General features: G+C 39.7%; 1 protein-coding gene and 2 long non-coding RNA genes across 3 annotated transcripts in view; 2 read left to right on the top strand and 1 right to left on the bottom strand.

Annotated features, from left to right (window-relative positions):
- LOC126249012 (uncharacterized) overlaps window positions 1-25,750 on the bottom strand; it is a 193,430-nt gene that overhangs the window by 74,172 nt on the left and 93,508 nt on the right. The gene's annotated exons all lie outside the window — the stretch shown is intronic.
- The window catches only part of LOC126249009 (uncharacterized), a 204,494-nt gene continuing 179,200 nt past the window's right edge, over window positions 457-25,750 (top strand). The window contains exon 1 of the mRNA XM_049950601.1: window positions 457-592. Within this exon, the coding sequence (XP_049806558.1) occupies window positions 494-592 (99 nt within the window). The 5' untranslated portion in view covers window positions 457-493. The remainder of the gene's footprint in view (window positions 593-25,750) is intronic.
- Window positions 8,479-11,759, top strand: LOC126249010 (uncharacterized). The gene is made up of 3 exons (XR_007545585.1): window positions 8,479-8,696; window positions 8,802-8,927; window positions 9,024-11,759. It is a non-coding gene; the product is annotated as an uncharacterized LOC126249010 (long non-coding RNA).

Below are 25,750 nucleotides of genomic sequence, written 5' to 3'. Positions count from 1 at the left end.
CTCGTCCGTCTCCATACTACGAGATGGCGCTGCCATAGAGACTGACCAAATTCTGCTTCCGCCGCTCCGCGTATTAATATGTAACGCAGCCAATGAGATTGCTGCTAATGTAGAACCTTTTTTCCTCGCGGATCACAGTCGCGCAGTGGTACATGAACGTGCGAGGTATTATAACGAGTGAACAGACCTTCGATTAGTCAATCTGCATTTGTCTGCAACAGTCTGTACGAGTTCTACATTTGTCTGTACCAGTCTATAGTCAAGGCCGGCCGCTGGTGGCCGAGCGGTTCTGGCGCTAGGGAAGCCTAACAGACACATCATTGTGGTCCAAAACCACTCGGAAGTGACGTCAAAATGACGTATACACAAACGCGCTCCACACTTGTCGACTGATCGAGATCTGTGGTCGAATCGAGTTAGCGGGAAAGGCGTCTGCTTTGTTCTTCACTGTCATACTGACCGTTGAGTGGTTGTGTTTTCGCTATCGAGTGAAATGTCTCAGGTGTATGAAAACATCTTTCGTGACGCTCTGAAAGATTTCAGAGTTTCAGAGGATGGCCTGATTTCAGGCTATTGTAATTCGTTGGAGGAGGTAATAATAACTTTGTTAGAATTGGCTGGCAAAAATATGCGCCTTTAAAGACATTAGGAACTCTAGAAAATAACTTTTTTTCTGCTGCCAGTTAAGATTTCATTTTAATAAATTTTATATGTCGCTTTCCGCGATCGGATTCCAATTTTTATGTGAGTTTTTTATGTATTTGCAGTTTTTTCCTTGTTTTCGTTGTGAGGTGCTGCATTGTTACATTAACTTTACTGTAACATATACACGTGGAATATTGTAATTAATGATCGCTGTTTAGGAAGTTAATGGCAACTTTGTTTCAAAATTCATCTATGTATTACAGTAAGAGAAACTGAACATTGCAGCAGCTCAAGCGCAAACGTCGTCTCGAGTAAATGGCATAATTTAGAAGACACACACATGAAAATGGGACTCAGGGCCTGGGAACAGTCATGCAAAAGGAAACTAAAAAGCAGTATATTTGCAGCCAATGTCATTGCCAGAGCGTGTGCTCTGCATTCCACATAAAAGTAGCCTTCATTTTCCCAGGAATTTTACGTAGTTCTTTCTAATTGCAGTATCAGCTCCAGTGCATAATTGCACAAATGCATTACTTCTGTTTTCTTTGTGCTGGCACTGAGCTGAATTACATTGAGGTACTGAATTCAGAGATTAACTAGAAAACTGTCTATGCAGGGATATGGAGCTCTGTAATTAAAATGACTGTAAGATCCTTAGTTTCTCACCAAAGTTTCAGCAAGGTCAGTGACATCAACTATGAAACAACTTTTTTCATCAATAGCACTGTAATGAATGCCATTTTATGTAAATGTTGCAACATGACAATGTTTGGCCTCCCTACTGAATTCTGAGCAAAGGTGTATTGTTGATGGATGCTGAGTGAGAGCTTTTTGTTCAGGATACCATTGCTCAGTAATAACTGTCCGCTTAATTAATACATGTTTCAATTATTACCACTGCTTAGGTGGCTGCTTAAGTATGTGTGGATAATGTTGGAACTCTATTGGGATTGCTGGATTATATTGGTAGACAGAGTCTGTCAGGATCTAAAATTTTCTCAGCACCATACTGAAATTTTGATGGTAACGTAAGCTGTTTTAGTCTTTAGAAATGCTCGTTGGTGAATATGGGTCCTCATAGGGTATAGAACGTTATGACACTTTGAAGCCCTCAAAGTTAAACTTCTCTTACAGGTGTTCTTTCACATCTACACTCTTTTCTTATTGCCCTGCTAGATTTTATTTTAATTTCTTCTATTGATCTGGCTTTTACTGGAGATGTTGTTGATGGGAGTGAGTTATTAAGTCATTTATTTATTTTTCTTTGTTTTTCCTCTCACAACATAGGACTTGGGATCAGGCAAAATTTCTTCTGGAGATATTATCTCAGTTCTTCTGCTGGATAGTGTTGACTTCTCGAGGCGGAGAAATGTTGAGGTCTGCATCTATAACCTTGTCAGGAATACCAATAGTAGAAATAGATGGCAAATTATTTTTAAGTTTGGAGTGTATCAGTCAAATAAGCCTTAAAAGTGCTGTATTATTTCTGTTGGTGATAAGGAGGAATTTTGGCTAACCAGCCCAGATCGTGATTGATTTTGCTCTTTGTCATTAGATAATTTCCTGTATCATACAATAACTTAAGTAAGACTTCAAGACAAGAAGTCATAGCTTATGGCTTGTATGATGTGGCAGAGTATGCAAAATTATGCTGTTTTTTTTTTTCATATGATGATTATGCAGAATCATAGGTTGTGGTCTTTGAGGGGAGTGTGTCATGTACATAATGGAAGTTTCATGAATTCTGTGAGCAATTCGTCGTATCATGCTCTCTTTCCCAGGTCTTTGTCACAGATTTCAATCCTTTTGCAAATTAATGTGCCAAGATGCTTGCAGATTTTGTGATTAAGCTTAATGGATGTTGTATTGAAGTAATGTAGTCAGAGGTCTTCCACTTTTGTTAAGAGTTTGACAGCTGAAAACTGATATTTTTCAATTGTAGGAGAGAAATCTTTTTGTAATTTTTACAAAAACTTTTTCATGGATGTATTAACCAGTTTCAACTTTCATCAGTTGTACTGGATAGTTTTGATTGGCGATTGTCTTATTCTTAGTATATAAGACCTGGAATTCGTAATATGCATAATTATTATGCTTAATAATGCTTTTGTTGTCATAAGGCAAGGTGTGCTTGAAATGCGGTTAACTGAAGCACTGATCAGTTAACCCCAAAACTAGGTCATTAAACTTCATGTGCACTTGGAAAATATTTTTCATCATCATAATCACAACTGAAAGAACATTTTATGGTCACAATTTTAACTGAAGTCAACAGTAACATAATTTGTGTTCAGTGAATAACAATGGAATAAAAGCAAAAGAGCAAACAAATGAACTCCCAATTTTGTTAACTCGTCCATGGTTAATAACATAACACTTACTTTAGCTGTCAAAAACATCAGATGTGATGAAAGGCTGTGTACATTAAATAACTGAATTTTGTAAAGCCTAAAATTTCCCTCTTCATTCATGTTTCCCAGTTAACCTTCAGTGTAGTTACCCTCAGTTTATGCTACTGGTCACTTTATTCTCAGGTGGAAACACTTCTCAATCAGCTGAAAACTGTGGGGTTTTCATACTGCGTGAGAAGTAGTCATTTTAAAGAGCCATCTTCAGATGTTATGAAAAGTAAGTGAACTGCTGCATTAATTACTTTCTGTGGTTTACCATTTTAGTTCATATATGTATACTTGAAGGAAGAACTTAGTTTGCTGGAATTAGGGATAGTATGTATAGGCTACTTTAAATGGACATTTCTTTCTAAGCTGCACTAACAATTGATGGAATTGACTCTTTTTGTTATTGTTAATAGTTGTTGTGATATGCAAGGCAGAATTGTATTAATTATTTTCCTCTGTGTTGTTGACTTGTTTGTCATTTATCCATTTTCACAGCCATACACTCAGTAATGTTTACACACTTGCATTTGATAATAGGCTGATTAAAATTATTTGTTGGTTGACAATTCCTGTCGGAGCTGGTTTCCTCCAATCAGAGTGCTGAATGCGTCAGGTCTCTGTTCGCCATTTCCTGACTGCCACAACAGCTGATCAATCCACTTCCATTTTCTTGTCCGACTTCCTTTCTTGATGTGTTTGAACGCCATGCAATCATTTGCTGCCTTCAACCAGATTGGCCTTAAACAACATTTTAAGACAGTAGGCATAACTACGTATCCTTACAATATCTTTATGGTGCTAGAGCTAGCTTTAGCATCGTAACATAATGTGAAAGGCTGATCTGGTTGAAGGCAGCACATGATCGTTGGGACCAAATAATCTTAAATTAGTGTAATGTAGAGTGGTGGCATAGTGCAACGGATAAGAAACATTCCTGATCCATATAAAGTTGTGGATTTGAGTCTTGACAGATTCTTTGATATTTTTATACCAATATATTATCAAAATTACTTCATTATTTTTATTCAGTTAACAGGTTTGGATGCAGTTTTATTTCTAACACTCTGCTGTGTCATTTTCGACATTGTATTTACTTTTTAATTCCTTGTATTTCTTCTTCATATCATTATTTCATTTGAAATCAGCTTGTCACCTATAACATGTAACTGAATACAAACCAGGACTGCTCATCAGTTGGTAATTTGGCAGTCCATGCAGCTTGTGTGAGGACAGTTTCAGGTGCCATAATTAATGAAAGAAAGAAATTAGTTTGCTTTTAGCACTGAAATACAATTTTTTTCCCTTGAGTTTGCTTATAGAGAATAGCTTCAGCTAGTTTCCTGCCACATGCTTAGTGTTGGATGTTTCACCATCAAGCCAGGCCAGGCAACAGCATTAGGTGTGAGGCTCTGCTGCGACTGCCCGTGGTCAGTGTATTAATTGTTGTGAACAAAGTATGATTAACAGTTCTTCTGTAGAATGCTGACAGCCATTTTCTAGGATATATTGCACATCATGTTATGGTTAGGTTATCAAATGAGTTTAAATTCTGGGCTATAAAATGTCGTATCTGCCGCAGTTATGCCATTGGTCACTCCAAAACCAGTTGTCAGCAGAGCATGTCATATTCATGTTATTTCATAATGGTCACTTCCAACACTGCACAGAGTTACATGTATACGTCTCCCATCCTTTCATAATCCCAACCTGTGCTCTGCCTCTACTGAGCTAAACCTACTTTTTTTAACATGAAAATTAAATTGAACGGCACTTGCTGAGTGACCTGCTCTGTTTGTTGCCTATAATACAGCAGCAGCCGATGTGCTAACACTTTAGCAACAAGTGACAGATGCCAACTAACAAATAATTTTAATGAATCTATACTGCTGTGTTCATGTTGAAATGGTTTCTATGGTTTTCGATAATTGTGCTGTTGATATGTAAAACAGTAGTCAGCTCATTGCTCCTATTGACAGGCATGTTTAGCTTTATTGTCTTCAGAGTTAAGTTTATTTTTTGTAATTCCACATTTATAGTAATCACATTTTTCTACATAAGTGTTCTTCACATCTCCTTTGTTTACAAAGAATATTAATTCCACATTTATTGGAACCACAATAAAGCACTTCAGTTGCCCGAAATCAGTATGGTATCCTCATTGCACATGGCAGACAGTTCCATTTCTTTGCTAGATACAATAGGTGTGACATCCTGTAAAATTTTGCTCCAGTACTATGTAAAGTAGATAGACAATCTGCTTCCATCAGTTCAGAACTTTGACAATACCTGTCAAATGAATGAAACGTTTTCTCACATTGTATTTAGTTAATTAACAATAACATATGTGAATTATTTAACAATAACAATGTTTTTTGTCTGTGAGAAATATATTAACTGTTCCAGGTAAAACAAAGCATTTCTTCAAGCAAATGCAGGGACATGTCCCTATCCCCTTTTTTGGTTGTGCATTTGCAGTGGCGAGTGTGTGGTCGAGGCACTGTGTTTTGGGGCCAAAATACTATAAAAGTAAAGAGTCTAGTGTACCTGAACACTTGGTAATATCATGCTGTGTTAAGATATACTTACTTTCCATAAAACAAGTTCGTTACAGGGAAAGTTTATTAAATAAATTTTATAGTATTTCTTTACCCTCTTTAGGAAGACCATGTGACTCCTCGTAAGAGACTGAGGATCATGGATACTAGAAAATCCAACTGCCCAGCAACTTTAAATATGAAGTGTATAAGGGTGTATCCTGATTACAGTATGCACTCAGCAACTGAACACAGGGATACCAAGGCAAAAGTAAGTATCCAGTTTGGGTTCTCCTTGGAGAAAATTTTACATGATAAGTTGACGATATACTTTAAAATCTGTTGTTTTTAATGCTCTTAATTAAATAATTGATAAATTTTTGTCTTACAGGTTCTTGCAAGTCTACAGAAAGATTTGGCATTGCCATGCCCGCCTAAGAGCTATTTACGTTATTATTTGACTGCTTCCCCAGCAAGTGCACACACACATGCTACTGAAAGTGTTGAAGCAAGTGGGTACATACATCCTTCACTTGTAAAGGAAGTCAAAAACTTAGTACTCAGTGGCATGACATCTCTCAAAGTCATTAAGTTGGCTCTAGACAGATTTGTTGAAATCAATTTCACTGGGACACACATACCAGGTCAAATGAATACTACCTTTTACCCCACAGAGAAAACTATTTACAGTCACATTTATCGGACCCTTTATGGTACAAATAAAGTATTGTTTGACGAGACTAGACTGCAGAATCAGGTTGATGAGTGGCACATAAGACTCAAGCAATCACATGATTTATTATAGACATTGTACGGGAGCCAATGGAGAAGGGAAACCATTACTTTTTTGCTATCAGAGCAGTTGGCAGAGAGATCTTTTGAAGAAGTATGGGGGTAGTTGTTTGTTAGATGCAACATACAAAACAACAACATATGATATTCCTTTATTTTTTATAGCTGTGTGAAGAGTAATGTGGGCTATTTGGTTGTCGGTTTTTTTTTTTTCATTCAGATTGAAAATGCAAGGTCCATTCATGAAGCACTAGACATTTTCAAGGACTGGAACAAGGATTGGAATCCCCTCTATTGGGTTACTGATTTCTCGGAGTCAGAGATAAATGCAATTGAGCAAGCATTCCCTCAGACAAAAGTTTACTTGTGCCTTTTCCATCGAAAACAGACATGGGAAAGATGGTTGAAAAAAAAGGATAATCTACGTGTACCAAATGACATGAAGACATTTATGGATATGTGGCAAGAAATTTCAGAATCACCAACAGAGAGAGAATTTAGAGATCGCGTAGCAGAGTTGCGAACGCATGAGGTTTCTCGGAGAAACGAGCGTGCATGGCCATACTTTCAACAGCAATGGCTAACGGTATGTGAAAGATGGGTGAAAGTGTATAAGGACAAGGGCAGATTTGCAACTATTGACACTACAAATGGAGTTGAAGCCATGAACAAGATTGTAAAACATTTTTTCCTAAAACACAATTCAGACAGGACTTTAACTGGGGTTACTAAGGTTCTAATAAACCAGTTTCTTCCAAGCCTAATTAGAAAGTACTGTCTGCAGAATTCTGCCATCAAAGCTTATAACAAAGATGTTCCACTGTTTTTGCATAAAAAAACAAACAAGTTTGTGAAACATGTCATGCAGTGATATGCATCAGCAAAAGTTGAGTTAACTGCAAGATCAGTGAGTAGGAGATCGGATGGTTCATTTTGTGTGGAGAGTGCAAAGTCCAAAAACTGTAATTATGTTGTAAACTTTGATATACCAGATTGCACATGTGAAGATTTTCGGAGATATAAATACCCATGCAAGCATTTCTGTGCAATCTTTATTTTTTACCCAGAGTGGGGTTTTGATAAAATGCCAGAAAGTTATAAGACTAGTCCATTAATCTGTCTTGATGAAATGTATGGGGTGGGCTTTAGAAGTGGCTCTTCAGTAATTTCAAATGAAGGCAGTAGTAGTGACGAAGCTGTTGAGGAGGCAGTTGAAGCAGCTGAGGAGGCTGTCGAGGTTGAGGAGGCTGTCGAGGCAGCAAATACAGATGGTGTTGTTCAATCCCAGAATATTCTTTTGCAGCAGTTTGAAGCAAGGGAGCTGTGTAAACAGGTTTATAATCTCACATACAACTGCAGCAACAGCGAAACATTACAAAAAGTACTTGAATCACTGAGCTACTGTGTGCAAGATTTGCAATTAGCAAATCCTGAAGTTGGTGGTCTCCCATTGGCAGTGCCATCAACTTCCAAACAATAGCGAAGAACGATGCCAAAAGCCTTACAAGATCTGTCTTAAACACATTATAACTTCCCATTTGAAGGGTAAGAAATGACGGTTTATTTGAATTTTAGATAGCTCTTTGTCTATGTAAAATACAAATAAGCTCCGTCATTTCTGATCCTCGAGATGGAATGCTATGAGGTCTTTATGTTGGTCTCTGCTTTTAAACATTGTTGCACATTTGAATTTCGAAGTAGCAGTAGATAAAATATTATAAAAAGGATAGTTTCTACATTTGTGTGTGTGTTTGTGAGTGAGCGAGTGTGCGCGCGCGCTTTTGAAAAGGCCCTTGTTGCCCGAAAGATAAGTCCGACAGTCTTTTTGTTGTGCCTTTCTGTGACTCAGCATCTTCACCATTTGGTGAGCAGCAACTACTACCCTTTTCATAATATTGTTACATTCCATCCTGGATTTTTCGTTGTTCATCAGAGAAAAGATTTTTCTGAGGAATTAAACTAGATGGTAGTGTAGAACTTGCAAACTTTTTAAAATATGAAGTAGAAGATTTTATCTTTAAATTAGTTTAATTCAAATATGGGACAATGTTGAGAATCGAAAAGGTGGAAAAAATAAATAAGATATATATTAGTGGCATTGAGATGTCGTATGACTGATGGAGGAAAGATTTTGCATTTCTTTTTCCAAGTAAGAATGCACTTGCTCTCACTTGCTTCAATACATGTCTAGTGATTCACGTGAAACAGAGAAAAAGATAGACTGCCCTGTTAATGAACATGAGATTGTCCAGTATCACTTTGACAGAAGAGTATGGTGTTTCCTTGATATGGTATCTGGTCAGCAATGTCATTGGGACCAAATGAAGTAAGTATTGACTTTTTTTATTTGCTTTGGAAGCTTAATGTGTATCAGTTACCTACATATTGGATATCTACTACCTTGGTTCCAATGTTCTTAATAACTTTGCAGAGTTACTGCAGATACCACACAGAAGCAATTACTGTTACTGGAATACCAGTAATGTTTATTAAATTCAGTTGTAAAGTAGTTCTGGGCATTGCAGCTGGTGAGCAATGTCATTGGGCACCAAAAGAAGTGAGTACTAAATTTTGGAATTGTGCTTTGAAAACATGTGTATCAGTTGTCTTCCTGTTGCATAACTCAATTACTTGTTGTTAATTTATTTGTTAGGTTCAGTTATGATGGATTTCTGGCCTTCAGTCCATGGGAAAATTCACACCAGATTGCATCAAGACTGTTATATTCCAAGGATATCTTGGAAGATTGATAGTATTCCTGAACGAAAACAATCCATATAGTATTTCAAGTGTGTATCAAACTGCCATTTGTTGTGGCACATAAATGTTTGCAACTTGATTGTAATTTTTGAACAGTTTCTCAACAATCCAAGAATTTCTTGTAATGAGAAGTAGACATTGTTGCTTGGGTAAAGGAAATACAAATCACGGTCAATATAATTACCTTATTAACTCTCCACAGAGAAATATTTTTCACTACTGCTACTTAAAAATTCAAATGTGTGACAGTTTGCTTACAGAACTTGGCATAAAGATCTCCCTTATTTGTATTTTTTAGGTAGCTCTTATTGTTTGATCCTTCAAATGGAATGCTATGACGTCCATGTGATCTATTCCTTAGTAGTTAATTATCCATTAAGGCACAAATATATGAACATTACAATGAGAGGGGTCTTTATGCCAGGCCCTGTAAAAGTAATGGCATCTTACTTTAATATTATTGTCGGGAATTTGATGGCACAGCTGTGGGGAGACCACAAATTTCAGGGTTTGCTAACTGCAAATCTGGCACACAGTTGCTGAGTGATTCAAGTACTTTTCATAATGTTTCACTGTTGATACAGTTGTATGTGAGATTATAAACCTATTTGAACAACACCTTCACTTCAAATTGCTGCAAAGAAATGGTTACGGTATCAGTGTGATGCTCTATATGTGTTTCCTCAACTGTGTCCTCATTGCTACTGTCTTCATGTGAAATTACTGCGGACACACTTCTGAAACCAAACCTGTACATCTTGTGAAGACAGATTAATGGGCTATTCCTGCAGCTTTCTGGTATTTTATCAAAACCCCACTCTGGATAGAAAATAAAGATTGCACAGAAATGCTTGCATGGGTATTTATATATCTCAAAATCTTCACATGCGCAGTTTGGTAGAGCAAAGCTTACAACATAATTAGTCTTTGAACATTGTACTCTCCATACAAAACATTGTCCAAGTTCGCATTCACTAATCTTGCAGTTAATTCAACTTTCCCTGGTGCATATCACTGCATGACATGTTTCACAAACTTGCTTTTAAAAAAAAATGAAATAACAGTGGAACATGTCTGTTATGATTTGATGGCAGAATTCTGCAGACAGTACTTTCTAATTAGGCTTGGAAGAAATTGATTTCTTATATCCCTAGTAGCCCCATTGAAGGTCCCATCTTTGTTCCATTTTAGGAAAAAAAATGTTTACAATCTTGTTCATGGTGTCAACTCCACTTGTAATTTCAATGGTATCAAAATTGCCCTTGTCCTCATAAGCTTCCACTCACTTTTCATGTATCAATAGCCACTGCTGTTAAACGTACGGTGATGCATATTCGTTTCTCTGAGAAGCCTCACTATCTCTTCTGTATGATCTGTAAATTCTCTGTTGGTGATTCTGAAATTTCTTGCCACATGCCCAGAAATCTCTTCATGTCATTTGGTATTTACTCAGCCATCTTCCTCAAACCTGTTTGACTGAAAAGGCACAAGTAAACTTTTGTCTGAGGATATGCTTGATCAGTTGCATTTGTCTCAGATTATAAGAAATCAGTAACCCAGTAGGTGGGATTCCAATCCTTGAAAATGGCTAGTGCTTCATGAATGGATCTCGCATTTTCAACTTGAATGAAAAAGAAAACCAAATAATCCACATTACTCTTTACAGCTATAAAAAAATAAAGGCATATCATGTGTTGTTGTTTTGTATGTTGCATATAACAACTATCCCTGTACTTCTTCAAAAGATCTCTTTGCTAACAGCTCTGACAGAAAAAAGTGATGGTTTCACTCCTCCATTGGCACCTATACCATGTTTGTAATAAATCATGTGATTGCTTTATTCCTTGTGCCACTCGTCAGCATGATTCTGCAATCTAGTCTTGTCAAACAATGCTTTATTTGTACATTACAAGGTCCAATATGTGTGAATATAATTTTTTTCAGTGGGGTAAAATGTAGTGTTCATTAGACCTGGTACGTGTGTCCCAGTGAAATTATCAATAAATGTATCTAGAGCCAAATTATTGGCTGTATGATGTCATTCCATCGTGCACCTGAATTTGTATTTCCTTTACAAGCTATTGTTAGGATGTGTGTGTGTGTGCTGATTTGCTGGAGAAGCAGAGAGATAGCGTTTCAGCTATCTTTGAGACAGTTAAAGGAGGTGCTTTAGAAATGAGTGTCCTGATTGATATGAAAAACAGTTTTCAAATTTTCTGTACAAACTATAAACAGTTCCTCAGTTGGTGTTGTGGAAGAGATTGCCATAGCCACAGTATTGATCCACTGTCAGGTGGTAAACCTAGGATTTCCTTCCAGTATGAGCCAAGTGAAGTAAAACTGTGGTTGGAGAAATGTTTTATATTCTTAAACTGAGTATTTGTAACCCATTATGGTGGATTGCAGTTCATGTGTCAACACTTAAAAAATGTTTAGTTCTTCACTGATGACACTTGATACAATTTCAATTTTTAAGGCTATTCTGTGTCAAGTTAAATTTTGAATTATCCATTTAAGCTTATTTTTTGCTGTGTGGCAGATGGATTTATGTTCATGTAATATTTTTAACGTTGATTGTAGTAAGGTGTAATAATATGTAAATGCCCAATAAAATAGATTGATATTTATATTTTTTGTTTCTGTATAATAATTCTGTAGCTTGGTGACCTGAGGGGTGTGTGTGTGGGTGTGTGTGTGTGTGTGTGTGTGTGTGTGTGTGTGTGTGTGTGTGTGTGTGTAAGATGATATCATTTCATGGGAAATGTGGCAATAACAGATCAGCAATTGTGTGCAGAATATACCTAATTATCAACACCTGTAAGCAGCTAAAGTTCTGGATTTCAGTATAATTTCATTCTTAGAGAGCTGCAAGATCACCAATGGTATCTGTACAGATACCAGCTTCATATAAATTAGTAAGGTTTTTACTGACTATTATTCACCAAAGCTGACAAAACAGGCTGCATTCAGTAGTAGTACTACATAATGGTGATACTTCAGTACAACTTTGAACCCTTTAAGTGGTTTAGATCAGCAGGAGCAAAGTATATTCTTCAAGGTATGTTTCACATGCAACTAAGAAACCTTTGCCTTGAATGTCATGTGATTTTGCACTCTGCTGCTAAGTTTTCCTTTCAGATTTATTAAATTTCTTAAAGAGGCTTCTGTTACAAACACTAGCAATCCACATAGGTAACGTGTGACTGATATTCCTTATGTATCACAACCTTATTTCAGTTTCACTCTGTTGTTGCTGGTAACTGTTGTGATGGAAGAGTTGATTTGTGCCACATTAAGGAAGATTAAGAAAAAAGTCATTTACAAACTCGTGAAAAGGAGGCAGGGTTCCCCAAAAGTATAAAGGTTGCCATAAGCAGTCACTTTTGTTGGATTAAGTTATTTCCATATCCTTTCTGGATATTTCAGCCAGCTGCATCCTATTGTAGAGATAGACTAACCAAAAACTTTAGTGTTATATGAACAGAGCAGAAAAAACTTTATTAAATACACAAAGGACTGGTAACTACCTTCATGTATGGACCACTTTCCGAAAAATACACTGTGTCAAGGCATTCAGATTGTACATATTCTTTCTGAATATTTTTATTGTAGCAGGAAGAATGGGGATTGTTTAAATTACCTTTAACCTAAGGTACATAAGATTGTGTATAAAATTCATCAAAAGAGTAAATACGGGCTCTTACTTAAACTGTTTACTATAACAAGAGAAATTAGAGTACAATATTATAAGAGACAGATGAAGACTAGGTGGGAGATAGACCAAGAGAATAATTTCACATGGTGATGAAAGACCTGCACCCAAACAAGGCACCTGGAGTAGACATTCCCTCACATTTGTGGAGATCCTTCAGACAGACAGCCAAGTCGAACTATTTCATGTGGTATGCAAGATAAGAGACAAGTGAAAAACCTTCAAGTTTCAGAAGGAAGTAATAATTCCAAGAAAAGCAGGCACTGAAAGTTGGAAATATTACAGAACTATCAGTGTGGCAAGTCATGGTTGTAGTTTGACACAAATTAAGTAAAGAATAGTGGACAAACTGGTAGGTGCCAACTGACCTCAGGAAACATTACTTTGGTATCTGGGAAAAAGTAGCAACACATGAGGCAGTATTGGTCCTATGAAAAATCTTACAAGAGGATATAGAGAAAGCTTTTGACACTGTTGGCTGGACTATACACTAGGAAATTCTGAAGGTAGCAAGGATAAAATACAAAGACTAAAATTTGCACACTGATGTAACAGTATGTGTAAAGACATGAAAAGTGTGCAGTCCTTGGGAAGGGAGTGAGACCGGGAGTGAAGTATTGTAGAAGGTGAAACCACGACTTGCAGATGTATGTTTAAAGGGGTGTTGTTCCTGTTGCAGAGGAATTAATTTAGTGTACAATCCTTACTGTGATTTGTATTACCAATGTTTTGAGGGGAATGGAAATATTAAAGTAACGGTATACAAATTCAACAAAGGTTTTTTAACTAATGAGTATCATCTTCAAGCTCTGATTCAACATGCATTTAAAATGCTTGGCTGTATATCATGACACTGTCTGTAGCTCTTGCCAGTTCATTACACACAATTCGAAGATTCAACAGTGGAACAAAAGACCTGACATAAAAGTAGTGTTCATTGAGCGATTGGATATGACAATTGTTCTATCCTGACAATATTTTACATATAAATTATAGCCATACGAGTTGATTATCAATTGAATTGGGTGTACACAGGTATGATCAACATAATAAACCCATAATAAATATCACTGGTATCTTTAAGTACTCATCTTAGCAACTGAAACGGCTACACATCTATGCTGATAACTGAAGCCATGTTTAACATCCTCAGATGTATTTTACTACATTAGATTCAGTTCTCATTCTATAGACCCAAAAATGAGATGGGTTTCTTGGATATGGAATATGTCAAAGTACAACATAAAAAACAAAGACCATCTGAATATAACACTTCACTGATCACATGTCAGGACACTTTAAAGATATGTGAATACATAACAGATAAACTGGGACTGCCAACGTTCACAGAATTAATACACGCAGAATGAAACAGTTATGCACTTTTAACAAATTTATCATACACACAACACCTAATCTTAACTGTTGTAAAACCAAATCTAAGACATTTTTACTCAAGCTGGTCTAACAGTCCCTGTTAAGATATTCATTTATAGAGGAGCTGCCTGCCTAAAAATCTTTCAAACTCTGTTTAAACTGTGCTGTTTCTGAAACAAACTTTTTAATGGTAGCTGGCAATTTATTGAAAACGTGTGTTCCCGTAAACTGGACTCCTCTTTGGACCAAGGTAAGCAATTTTAGGTCTTATTGTTCCTAGTATTTTACTATGTGCTGAGCTATTGTCTAGAAATAAACATGTTATTTGCAACCAATTTAAGGGATAAATATACTGAAGCATTGGTTAGAATAACCACTTCCTTGCTCAGATTTGTACATGATTATATGGAATTTACAACACAATTGAGTCTTATTACATGCTTCTGCAGTCTAAAAACTTTTGCTCGGTTTGACGAGGTACCTCAAAATATGAAAGCAAATGAAGTAAGCAAGTTTTTTTCTCATGTGCCAACAAAACAAACTTAGCATCTGGCAATTTAACAGATGAGGTCATTACTGTAGACAGGAATAAACAACAGATTCAAGATGGAACCTTGAGGAGCACCACATGTAATTACTTCCCAATCAGACGAAGACTATTTGCTTACTCTGCATGTATTTGCAGTGACACCCTTGTTTCCTTTTAGTTAGGTCAGACTCTAACCATTTTGCAGCACTGCCAGTGACATCACAATATTCTAATTCTCTTGAGAGAAAGCTGTGATTCATAGTCAAGGGCTTTTGACAGGTCACAGAGAATGCCAGTAGCCTCTAACTTGTTTTCTTATGAATTATTCCCACTGTATGTGCGAATACCCTTCTCTATATCAGTAAGCATAAGGAACCCAAACTGTGACTTGGATGATATATTGTTTGCAGTCGGATGCTTAAGAAGATGCTTAGACACAACCTTTTCAAATATTTTTGAAGACGCCAGCAAAAGTGAAAATGATCAATAATTTGATAGCATCTCTTTAACGCTCTTCTTGTACAGAGGCTTAACTTAGGCATATTTTAGCCAGCCTGGAAATGTTCCACTGATAAGAGATTGATTACACAAATAATTTGAGGTACAACTCAACTCACATGAATACACTTTGAAAAACTTCACTAGAATACTTTAAGGATTTTATGATGGATGCTGCTACTTAGGGAGAAGTGAGTGTCATTTCCATTTTACTGAAGTTATTTGTAGGGAGTGGTCTCAGATGTTCAATTGCACTGTTAACTGAACCTGATAACTTGAAGCTGTCAGTAACAGATACAAAGTACTGCACCTATTTAAGAAGTTTGCAACACTACATGCATTTGTTACCAATGTCTCATTTACTTTAATTTGAAGTGTTACAGGAATTTTCAAAATTCAAAACCTGTATGTATCACAGCATCAACAACAAGTTTAAATAACACATGGCTTTATCTCAATAGGAAGTCAGACTGCTACTTAATTTACAGATGGCAGCAGAAATGATTTTCTTTCAGTGTTATCTGTAAGGCAAACAGTAGCCTGTCTTCCTAATCACAGTTAATGTAACATAGCTGTTACTGTAGTCTCTTTAAATTTGGTCGTCTTGTCAGACTGTAGTGTATCAGATTATCTTATCATTATTTACAGGATACCAGATGCATTAGTAAAACAAGTGTTTTATGGAGACAATTTCTTAATCGAAACTGTGTAGCACAATAAATACCTTACATCTCTCAGTATTTGAACATCTGAATCAAATCTACAGTTACTCTGCATTATGTGGTGCAAAATGTAAATGTACTGTGATACTGGAGGGGTGCAGAACTAATTTTTATATGCTCTCACAGTAAGAATGGTTACAAGAATGCTTTATGGAAAGCTTCATAGCGTTCTGTTGTTTGTAAATTTTTAGTAAAATTTTCCAAAACTGAAGTCACAGCCACATGAGAAGAAAGTCCACATGACCTGGATTCATATACAAAATGAAATATTTCATTCAGCTATGAATTGTGCATAGTTAAATTGCCAGGAAAGTGGAAATAATGTGAAAGGTTTAAGACAACACTCTTTGTAGGCCTAACACAGCCTGTCATTTACTCTTCTTTCTTGCTGAGTGAGCTATGCACCCCACAGCAAACTGCCTTGTTTCTTATGCAGTCAAGTTATTTACCCATTCTTCTTAGATCATATATAGTTTTTGTGTGACACTGCATGGCACAACACACAAGTATTCTTACTAATTTAACTGTGTGATAATGAACACAGGAAGTAGTTTTTAAAGAATTTTATGTTGCCCTTGGAGGTTTCTTTCATGATCCTTTAAGGCCGCTTTTGCATGATCAAAATTCATTTGTATGATCATAGAAACTATTATTCATATAAAAGATTAGCTGTCCTATGTATAGCCAAACAACTACCCCTTAAATGTATAACAAAGCCTGCTTCTTCTGAAAAGTTGTTTTCACAATTAACTGAGAAGACGACAAAAGGCATTAACTTCCCGTGAGGCATAATTTAGAAAACATATATATATATATATATTTTTTAACGCAAGTAACAGCTGTTGGTAAACCAATATTTCATTATAACTGCACTGGAATCTTACGTATCCCAGGAAACGAAAATTTATAGCCTTATCACGACACTATTCTTAACAGTTTGTTTTTTCCCCCAGTATGAGCTGCGTACTCGACAACAAATGCTATTTCTCGTAAGCAATGGCAATGTTTAGCTTCTCTCAGCGGTTATACATGATGGTTTATGGAATGTGTAACGGAAATACTGCATTTATTATTTAGGTGTATAACATTTTATGCTACCTATTTGGTCCTCGACAGAATAAGCAGATCAATCACAGCATGGTCAAGAAAAAGGTAAAATCCGATAAGCTGAGAATCCGTACGATTTATTTACTTCTGCGTAATTTATAAATACATTTCCATTTCTCCGCTACAGTTTACGTGCGATAACAGCCACCTTTCTTTCACATTACGGTCACATATCAGCGGATCACACTCGTTTCAGGACGATTCAGCAGACACGCACCGACGTTTTAACATACACACCAGTGTGGTCCGAAAACTTTCACGTAACTCGACTCTACCACGGATCTCGATACTCGACAAGCGTGCAGCGCGTTTGCTTATACGTCATTTTGACGTCACTTCCGAGTGGTTTTGGACCACAATGATGTGTCTGTTAGGCTTCCCCTGGCGCTACAGTCTGGAACCGCGCGACCGCTACGGTCGCAGGTTCGAATCCTGCCTCGGGCCTGGATGTGTGTGTTGTCCTTAGGTTAGTTGGGTTTAAGTAGTTCTAAGTTCTAGGGGACTTATGACCTCAGCAGTTGAGTCCCATAGTGCTCAGAGCCATTTGAACCATTTGAATCTATAGTCAAGTTTCAGTCTACGCCCAATAAGATTAGCAAATTCCTGTACATAGCCATGAAGATAAATGTATAGACATTTTTGTCAAGTATCAGAGATATATGTGAGAATACGATTAATGTACCAATACCAAAGGAACTTCAGATTGTTAATCGTAAATAGCATCCAGAACCAAGTTAAGTAATTTTTATGCTTGTTATTATTTTAATAAATGTATGTGAGAATTAATCAAGTTCTGTTTAAAGTTGGTCACCGCCAATCTGCTACTCTAAGCGTGCAAGTGGCATTTCTATCGTCTGACCTAACAGCAGAAGATAAACGTGCCACGATAAGACCACGAGACATATTGCTGACACTCGCCTACTTCGTTAGAGCGACAAGGCAAATAATCTGATGGTGTGTGTACTGGAGGTCTTACAGTACGCACACCACAACTGCTCTGTTTCGCAAAAGACACGGATATCCCGGTTACCACTAAAATGCACCCCCATCAGGGTTCGTCTCATAAATTTCAAAGACACGCCTGCGACCCTGTCCCAAACACAGTCGACAGACACATTCTCACAATTGTACATACTGGCTCAAATGGCTCTGAGCACTATGGGACTCAACTGCTGTGGTTATCAGTCCCCTAGAACTTAGAACTACTTAAACCTAACTAACCTAAGGACATCACACACATCCATGCCCGAGGCAGGATTCGAACCTGCAACCGTAGCAGTCGCACGGCTCCGGACTGCGCGCCTAGAACCGCGAGACCACCGCGGCCGGCAATTGTACATACTACAAATGAATAAACAACGAATGAAACGAAAGTCTCTCACATTCAGCAGCTACAGACGCACAGAGATAATTAACTCTCCTGCCACTTCGAGATGAGCTCGATGTGCACTCACTGATCGACAAAGAAGGTTTATGAGACAAAGGAATTATAGATATTGGCTGCGAGTGGGCACTGATGTAAATCAAGGGGGAAAGTTGAAAATTTGTACAGGACCAACATTCGAACCCGTGTCTCCTGCTTAGTAGGCAGATGTGCTGACCACTCCGCCATCTGCGAATAGTGATCGTCGCAACTGCATGGACTATGCTAGCAAGCCTCCCATGAGTCCCAAATTCTCAACTTAACCACACACTACTAATGTTGTGCCCCTCGCCCATTATCCTCAGTGCTCGCGACATTTCTCCGATTCCCATTAGAGTTCGAGCATGCTGTGCATCTGCATTACAGATTAGTCATCCTCACCATAATTATATATGTGGTGTCTGTCTTCCGGACATGTCAGATAGAAGAGACACCACATATACATAGTTAAAGCGAGTACGGCCAATGATCACTTCAGTGTGGATGTACACTAAGGTTCGAACTCTTCCAGGAATCGGCGAAATGTCGCAAGTAATGAGGATAAAGGGCGAGGGGCACTACGTTAGTAGTTTGTGGTTAAGTTGAGAATTAGGTTATGAAAAGGCACTTTAGGATAATCTGTACAGTTGCGATGATCACTGTGTCCAGATAGTGCATCTGCCTACTAAGCAGGAGACCCGGGTTTGAAACCCGGTACGGAACAAATTTTCATCTTTCCCCATTCGTTTAAATCAATGCCATCTTGCAGCGAATGTCTATAACTCCGTTGTGTCTTAATTCATAGTGGCTGCTGGATCAGAATGGTGTCTGTTCTTTCGGACGTGTCCGACGCAACAGACGACACATACAAGCCCGACGAGATGCGGGCAGGAGGGAGGGCAAAATTCCCAGGGCTCAAGCCTCATGGGGGTGCCCAAGTATATCAAAGCTTCACATCCCTTAGGGTGCTAAGTTGGCAAAATATTAGGCTACTACTGTAACAAATTTATAGCATATAAAAAATAAGAGAAAATCATCACGCACCAGCACAACCAATCTAGCTCTTGCTTTCTACTTCGGTACTCCAGTTTTATGAGTCATACTGTCAAATTGCATTCAATTACACTGAAGTGCCAAAGAAACTGGTATAGCCATGCGTACTCAAACACAGAGATATTTACATTTTTGTCAATACGTTGCTCATGAATCGCTGTTCATCGAACACGCCCAGCTTAGGATTTGTATCGTGAAAGACTAAAAACGTTATTAGGAATTGTATATAATTCTCAGTCTTTCCGGTTTCGCATAACTATTTGGCAGTCATTTTAAGTTCTTTTCAGGCATTTTAAGACCCTTTAAAGGAATCAACGATCAACTTAAACGAATGTCCTGTGACGTCCGCCCAGACCAAACGCAACGACGTCCGCCCCGAGCAGATGCAACGAACGAAAACGAGAAAAATGAGATTCATAACAAAAAAAAAGATGGTAAAACACTTGCCCGCGAAAGGCAAAGGTCCCGAGTTCGAGTCTCGGTCCGGCACACAGTTTTAATCTGCCAGGAAGTTTCATAGTCTGATGGCCTCAGAATCCTTGCAATGTCCATAGAACCCTTTCCTGGTGTCCACAACGTCTGTTAAAACAACATTTACACCTCAGACCGGATATTACGCTCATATTTTACTGCATATGTTCGACAACTTTGAACCCCGGTAACGAATAATGATATCGAAAAAATTTCTAACTGCACCGAGAGTACCATCTTGAGGGCGTAAAGTAACGTTTTCGACGATCTGCCGTGAAAGGAAGTATGGTAGTGGCCATCTCCATTTTTTGTACCCAAAAATTGTACTTTTTCGGATTTTTTTTTTTTGGGGGGGGGGGGGGGGATCGCCGTTGAGTAAATGGTTCTTTTCAAGCCGACTAAGGTGCACTCATTTACTGAGGACGAACCAACTGACTTCCTCGATTTGACCAGACTGGAGAAAGTGTGTAATGTCTAAATTTTAACTCGGTACTCTAGGCTAGCTACAGTATACCACTTTTCCGATAGGTATGCAAATGGTCGATCGGACGAAGGCTATCCAAAATTGTTGACCCTTATCTCTGTGATCAATAGAACGTGAGATATGACCTAAAAAGCCGCTTTTTCGCGTGCGGCTTTATGGGACATATTGATAGCGTGCACTGTCCTGTGTAATGCTTAAGCCATGTCAAACTTTCTTTTACAGTAAGAATAAAATTTGGTTACCTCATTTGGAAATGGAGCCGATCACACACTCGCCCCCAGTAATCCACAACACGTATGTACATGTACATAGATACTGTGTTTGCTTGTTTGTGAGAGGGCGTACAATTAAGACACCCTCTTCCAAAAATTGCCAGGTAGATTTCCCCAAGCAAGTTGCTCGGGTTTAATCTGCTGGGTCCAGATTCGACGCGTGCCGATGCTGTGCGCCGCAGGGTTTAAATAGCCTCCCTTATTTGTAATTACATGGTGTGACAATAACCAAAACTTTACCAAATTTCTTAAGAAAAATAATGTCTTTTCTACCTGCCACAGATTTTACATAAAGTTTATATTTCGCGTTTGAAATGCGTAACAATCTGTTCTCCTTCGGTTTTTTTTTACAATTTTATAAAGGATTACAGTGCAGCAGTTACCGTCGACATCTGGCGGCAGTCGCGTTAACCCCTAGCTGTTCTTCCGCATTGTCGGCAGGTGGCAGCGCGAACGCTTCTAGCTCGTAACGGTACCCACGGAGCTATGATAAAAGCAGTACGCGAGGAAAATGAGTTTTCGGAATTTCTTCCTGTAAAAAACACTGTATGTAAATGAGGCAAAGCTGCATCAACTCCTGGAGTTAGTTTTTCGAAAGACATTCACCATCTGCCTCAAAACATTATAAACGACTTCTTTCGGATTTGCGTGCTTTCTTCACTAACACTGCTCGTGGTACTATGGGGAAATAATGGGCACACGAAATTGATTGTTTTAGTATCTTGTAGTTTCATAACACTGCTTGATAATGAATTCTATACCTTTTTGGTTATAGGTTATAGTTAATGTGGTACTCATTTTCTAAGTACTAAGTTGCTGAACTAATGTATCGAAATTGTTTTTGAAATTGGAGGCAAAGTCATATCTGACTAAAGTGTGGAGAAAACTGAAGTTAAAATATTTTATTTGTGGATGATGTTAACGACGCTCCTTAACGCGCCACGGGAAAATACTGTAGCCTGCAGCACAGTGGCAGTCATGAGACGTTCGTACAAGCAGACGTACGTTTCTCAAAATGAGTGATGACGATTTATTATTTGCTTACTGCTGGAAGAAAATGATGAAGAAGAAGACGTTCTACTGCAATAGTTGCGTAGTGAAAAAACTGAAATACATCCCATCTTTGAGACAAGGTTTGACAAAACTTCCTTCACGACACTATCAGTCGTGATTTATTAAACGAAGAAAGCGTTTTTTGAGTTCTTCATGTTAAATATTTTCCAGTTTAACTGTGTCCTAGATCTGGCTAAAAAGGCTTTCAGGAAGAACTCTGTAAATTGATATCTGTATGCAATAACATATGACGAAAAATTTGTCGTAACACTAAAGTAAGAAAAGTCAAAGTAATTTAAAGACTATAGTAGTTTATTAGTCGAGATTATATTTCAGGTAGAACATTATACAGTTTTCAAGACAGTAGACCAAGTTTGCAACAAAATTTGGCATGTTATGCACAACTACGTAAGAAATTATCTCATATTTGTCAACATTTATTAAGCCGAACGTGTGGTAGCCACAGAGACATACTCCACTATCTCATAACTCCATTAACTGCAGAGCAAGCTATGTCGCAGTTTCAGTAACGGGCAGTTTCGTAGACTGCTATAGGATTGCATTTCAATAAATGAATACCTTCAAAGGAAAGGGAACCAAGCGACACCTCTGCGAAAATATACTAGGTGATCAAAAAGTCAGTATAAATTTGAAAACTGAATAAATCACGGAAAAATGTAGATAGAGAAGTATAAATTGACACACATGCTTGGAATGACATGGGGTTTTATTAGAACCAAAAAAATACAAACGTTCAAAAAATGTCCGACAGATGGCGCTTCATCTGATCAGAACAGCAATAATTAGCATAACAAAGTAAGACAAAGCAAAGATGATGTTCTTTACAGGAAATGCTCAATATGTCCACCATCATTCCTCAACAATAGCTGTAGTCGAGGAATAATGTTGTGAACAGCACTGTAAATCATGTCCGGAGTTATGGTGAGGCATTGGCGTCGGATGTTGTCTTTCAGCATCCCTAGAGATTTCGGTCGATCACGATACACTTGCGACTTCAGGTAAACCCAAAGCCAATAATCGCACGGACTGAGGTCTGGGGACCTGGGAGGCCAAGCATGACGAAAATGGAGGCTGAGCACACGATCATCACCAAACGACCCGCGCAAGAGATCCTTCACGCGTCTAGCAATACTTGGTTTTTTTCTTTTGGTTCTAATAAAACCCCATGTCATTCCAAGCATGTGTGTCAATTTTTACCTCTCTATCTACATTATTCCGTGGTTTATTAAGTTTTCAAATTTATACTGACTTTTTGATCACCCAGTATATCCGAGACCTAAGTGTTTTTTTTATGTTATCTATACATAAAACTACATCTGCATCTACACTCTGCAAACCACTGTGAAGTGCATGTCGGTGAGTATGCACTATTGTATCAGCTTTAAGGGTTTTTCCTCGTTCCATTCCCATATGGAGCGCGGGAAGAATGACTGTTTAAATGGCTCTGTGCATCTTGTAGTTAGCACATCTGGAGGGTTGGATTCCCTCCTGCGAAGGCACAAAATTCCAGAGCCTGGGCTACCCTCAGGGTGTAATCTACCTCTTCAAAGCGTTAGTTGCTGTTGGTGTCTGTCTGTCTATCTGTCCATCCGCCTGCCTGCCTGCTCGCCGTCCATCATCGTCGCCGCTGCGTGCTGTCCGTCCATCTATTCGTCGCCGCCGCTGTCTGCTTTCCGCCTGTCGCCGTCCGACCGCCACTTACCCATTCCCCTATCTCCTCCCCTGATGTATACCCCCACCTCTACACCCTTCCTCCAGCCTCCACACCCTCAACAGCTCCCACTACTACCCCCACCCTCACATACGCCTCAGTTGCCGCCTCTGCTGCCACCCCTCAGGTGGTCGGCTTCCCCTCTCTCATCCACTCCGTCATTTCGTCGTCTGAATCTCCTGCACATGTTGCGTCGCGCCGAGCCACTGTCACCACCACTGAACCGGCTGCTTCTCCCGGCACCTCCTCTAAGCCACTGGGATCTGCCACCCGCCACCTCACTCTCCTCCCCGTCCCTCTCCCCTCCCCCCAGCCTCCGGTCTCTAAAAAACCCCAAAAGCGCGTCATTACCGACTCTGCTCCCGCCACTTCCCACAAAAAGTCAACACCACCTCCCCCTCCTCCTGTCGTCTCCACGGACATCACCCCTCCTCCAGCTACCCGTACCCCAGCCCCCATCCTCCACACCTTTGTCCTGTCAAAACCCGATCCTAAGTTCCTCGATGCCCGTACCCTCACAGTGGAGATACGAAAGTATTTACCTGGTGCTCCCATCTCCGAACTCATTCCTCGCTGGGACTCAAGTCTTTATCGAGTCCCCGTCCCCCTCCTTTCACACGGACCTCATCTGTAAACTCCTGCGAGTTATGTTTGGACCCCACGCATCTGTGACACCCTTCCTTTCCTCTCCCACTCTTCGTCAGCCCCAGCCTCCTCGTCGCCCCTCCGCCCCCCTCCCACATACACTGCTGTGTTCACCAAGCTAGCTCGCCTGGTGATCACGGAGGATGAGGTGTTGGCAGAACTAAATTCCCACCCAGACCTGGAAATCCATATCCACAATGCCTCTGGTCCCACCTACCTCATGCAGGTCTTCTCTGAGTCTGCCCCCTCCATTGACTATCTCCTCACCCAGGGTGCCCTGATTTACCACCGTCGCTACCCTGTCGAATCCTCCAAATCCCCTCCCCAATCCTACTGCTGCAAGCGGTGCCTGATGTACAATGGCCACCTGATCCCCAACTGCAAAACCCCCCTCACCTGTCCCCATTGCAAGGCCTCCCACTTTCTTAAGATCTGCCTCAACCTCGCTGCTCCTCCTTCCTGTAACACCTGCAATGGCCCCATCCCACCTACTCCCACAAGTGTAAAGCCAAATCCCCTCCAGCCACCCCTGAGCTTACAGTCCCTGTCCATCCCGTTGATCCCCCTGTCCACCCCAACAATACCCTCTGTCCACCCTCCACAGCTGAGGACATCATCCGTATCCTTACCATTGTACTCCAAAACATTGACCCTTTTCAGTGCCCCCACACCTTCCAACAAATCTCCCTTGCTGCTCGCTCTGTTTTACACCTGAACACCTTTGCCACTTACTCCCACAACCAAGCCCACTTCATCTTCACCTGCCTCGACACCCTAGTTTAAGCCTCTTCCCTCTCTTCCCCCCCTCTCTCCCTGCCATAGTGCAGCGCGAGTATCGCATCCTCTTCCAGAACATTCGCTCCTTCTGCTCCAACAAATACCTACTCATGCACACCCTCTCCCACCACCAGGTCGACACCTTCCCCTTGAACGAAACCTTTCTCCAGCCACACCATTCTATCCACACCTCTCCCTATATCCTCCACCACACTGAAGCTCCTGGTCCTCGTGCGCAGGGTGGAGTCGCGATTGGCCACCTTAAGCATATCCCCGTCCGGCCACAACCTCTCGTCAATGACCCCACTGAACACCTTATCCTCAGTGTCTTCTTCCCCTCCTTCACCATTACCTGTGCCACCATCTATGTCTGCTCCACAGTTCCTCTTCCTTATGAGTTCATCTCGCACATTGACCACACCTTCTCCACCAATGTGATTGCCGCTGACCTCAACGTCCACAGCCGCACTCCTGTCGCTCTTTGGTGGTGGCATCAGTTCCTCTCCATGATCCAAGGTGACCTTGTTCCTCTTCCCCAGAACACCCGATCCGAAAGTGACACCACCCCAGATATTATCATTGCTTCCGCCAACCTCCTTGGGCGCATCACTGTCGTCATCCTTGATCCCACAGGTAACGATCACCTCCCATCCTTCTCACCATATTGTCTGCTAACCGCCCCATCCCCCCTGACTCCCCACCCTGCACCCCTTCCCAAGGTCGTCCATGACTACTACTGTGCCAACTGGGATGCCTACCGGGTACCCATCACCACCCAGGTCGAAA

Source organism: Schistocerca nitens, chromosome 3 (assembly GCF_023898315.1).
Source record: "Schistocerca nitens isolate TAMUIC-IGC-003100 chromosome 3, iqSchNite1.1, whole genome shotgun sequence".
Lineage (NCBI taxonomy): Eukaryota > Metazoa > Arthropoda > Insecta > Orthoptera > Acrididae > Schistocerca > Schistocerca nitens.
This window is presented reverse-complemented; position numbering and strand designations above follow the sequence as displayed.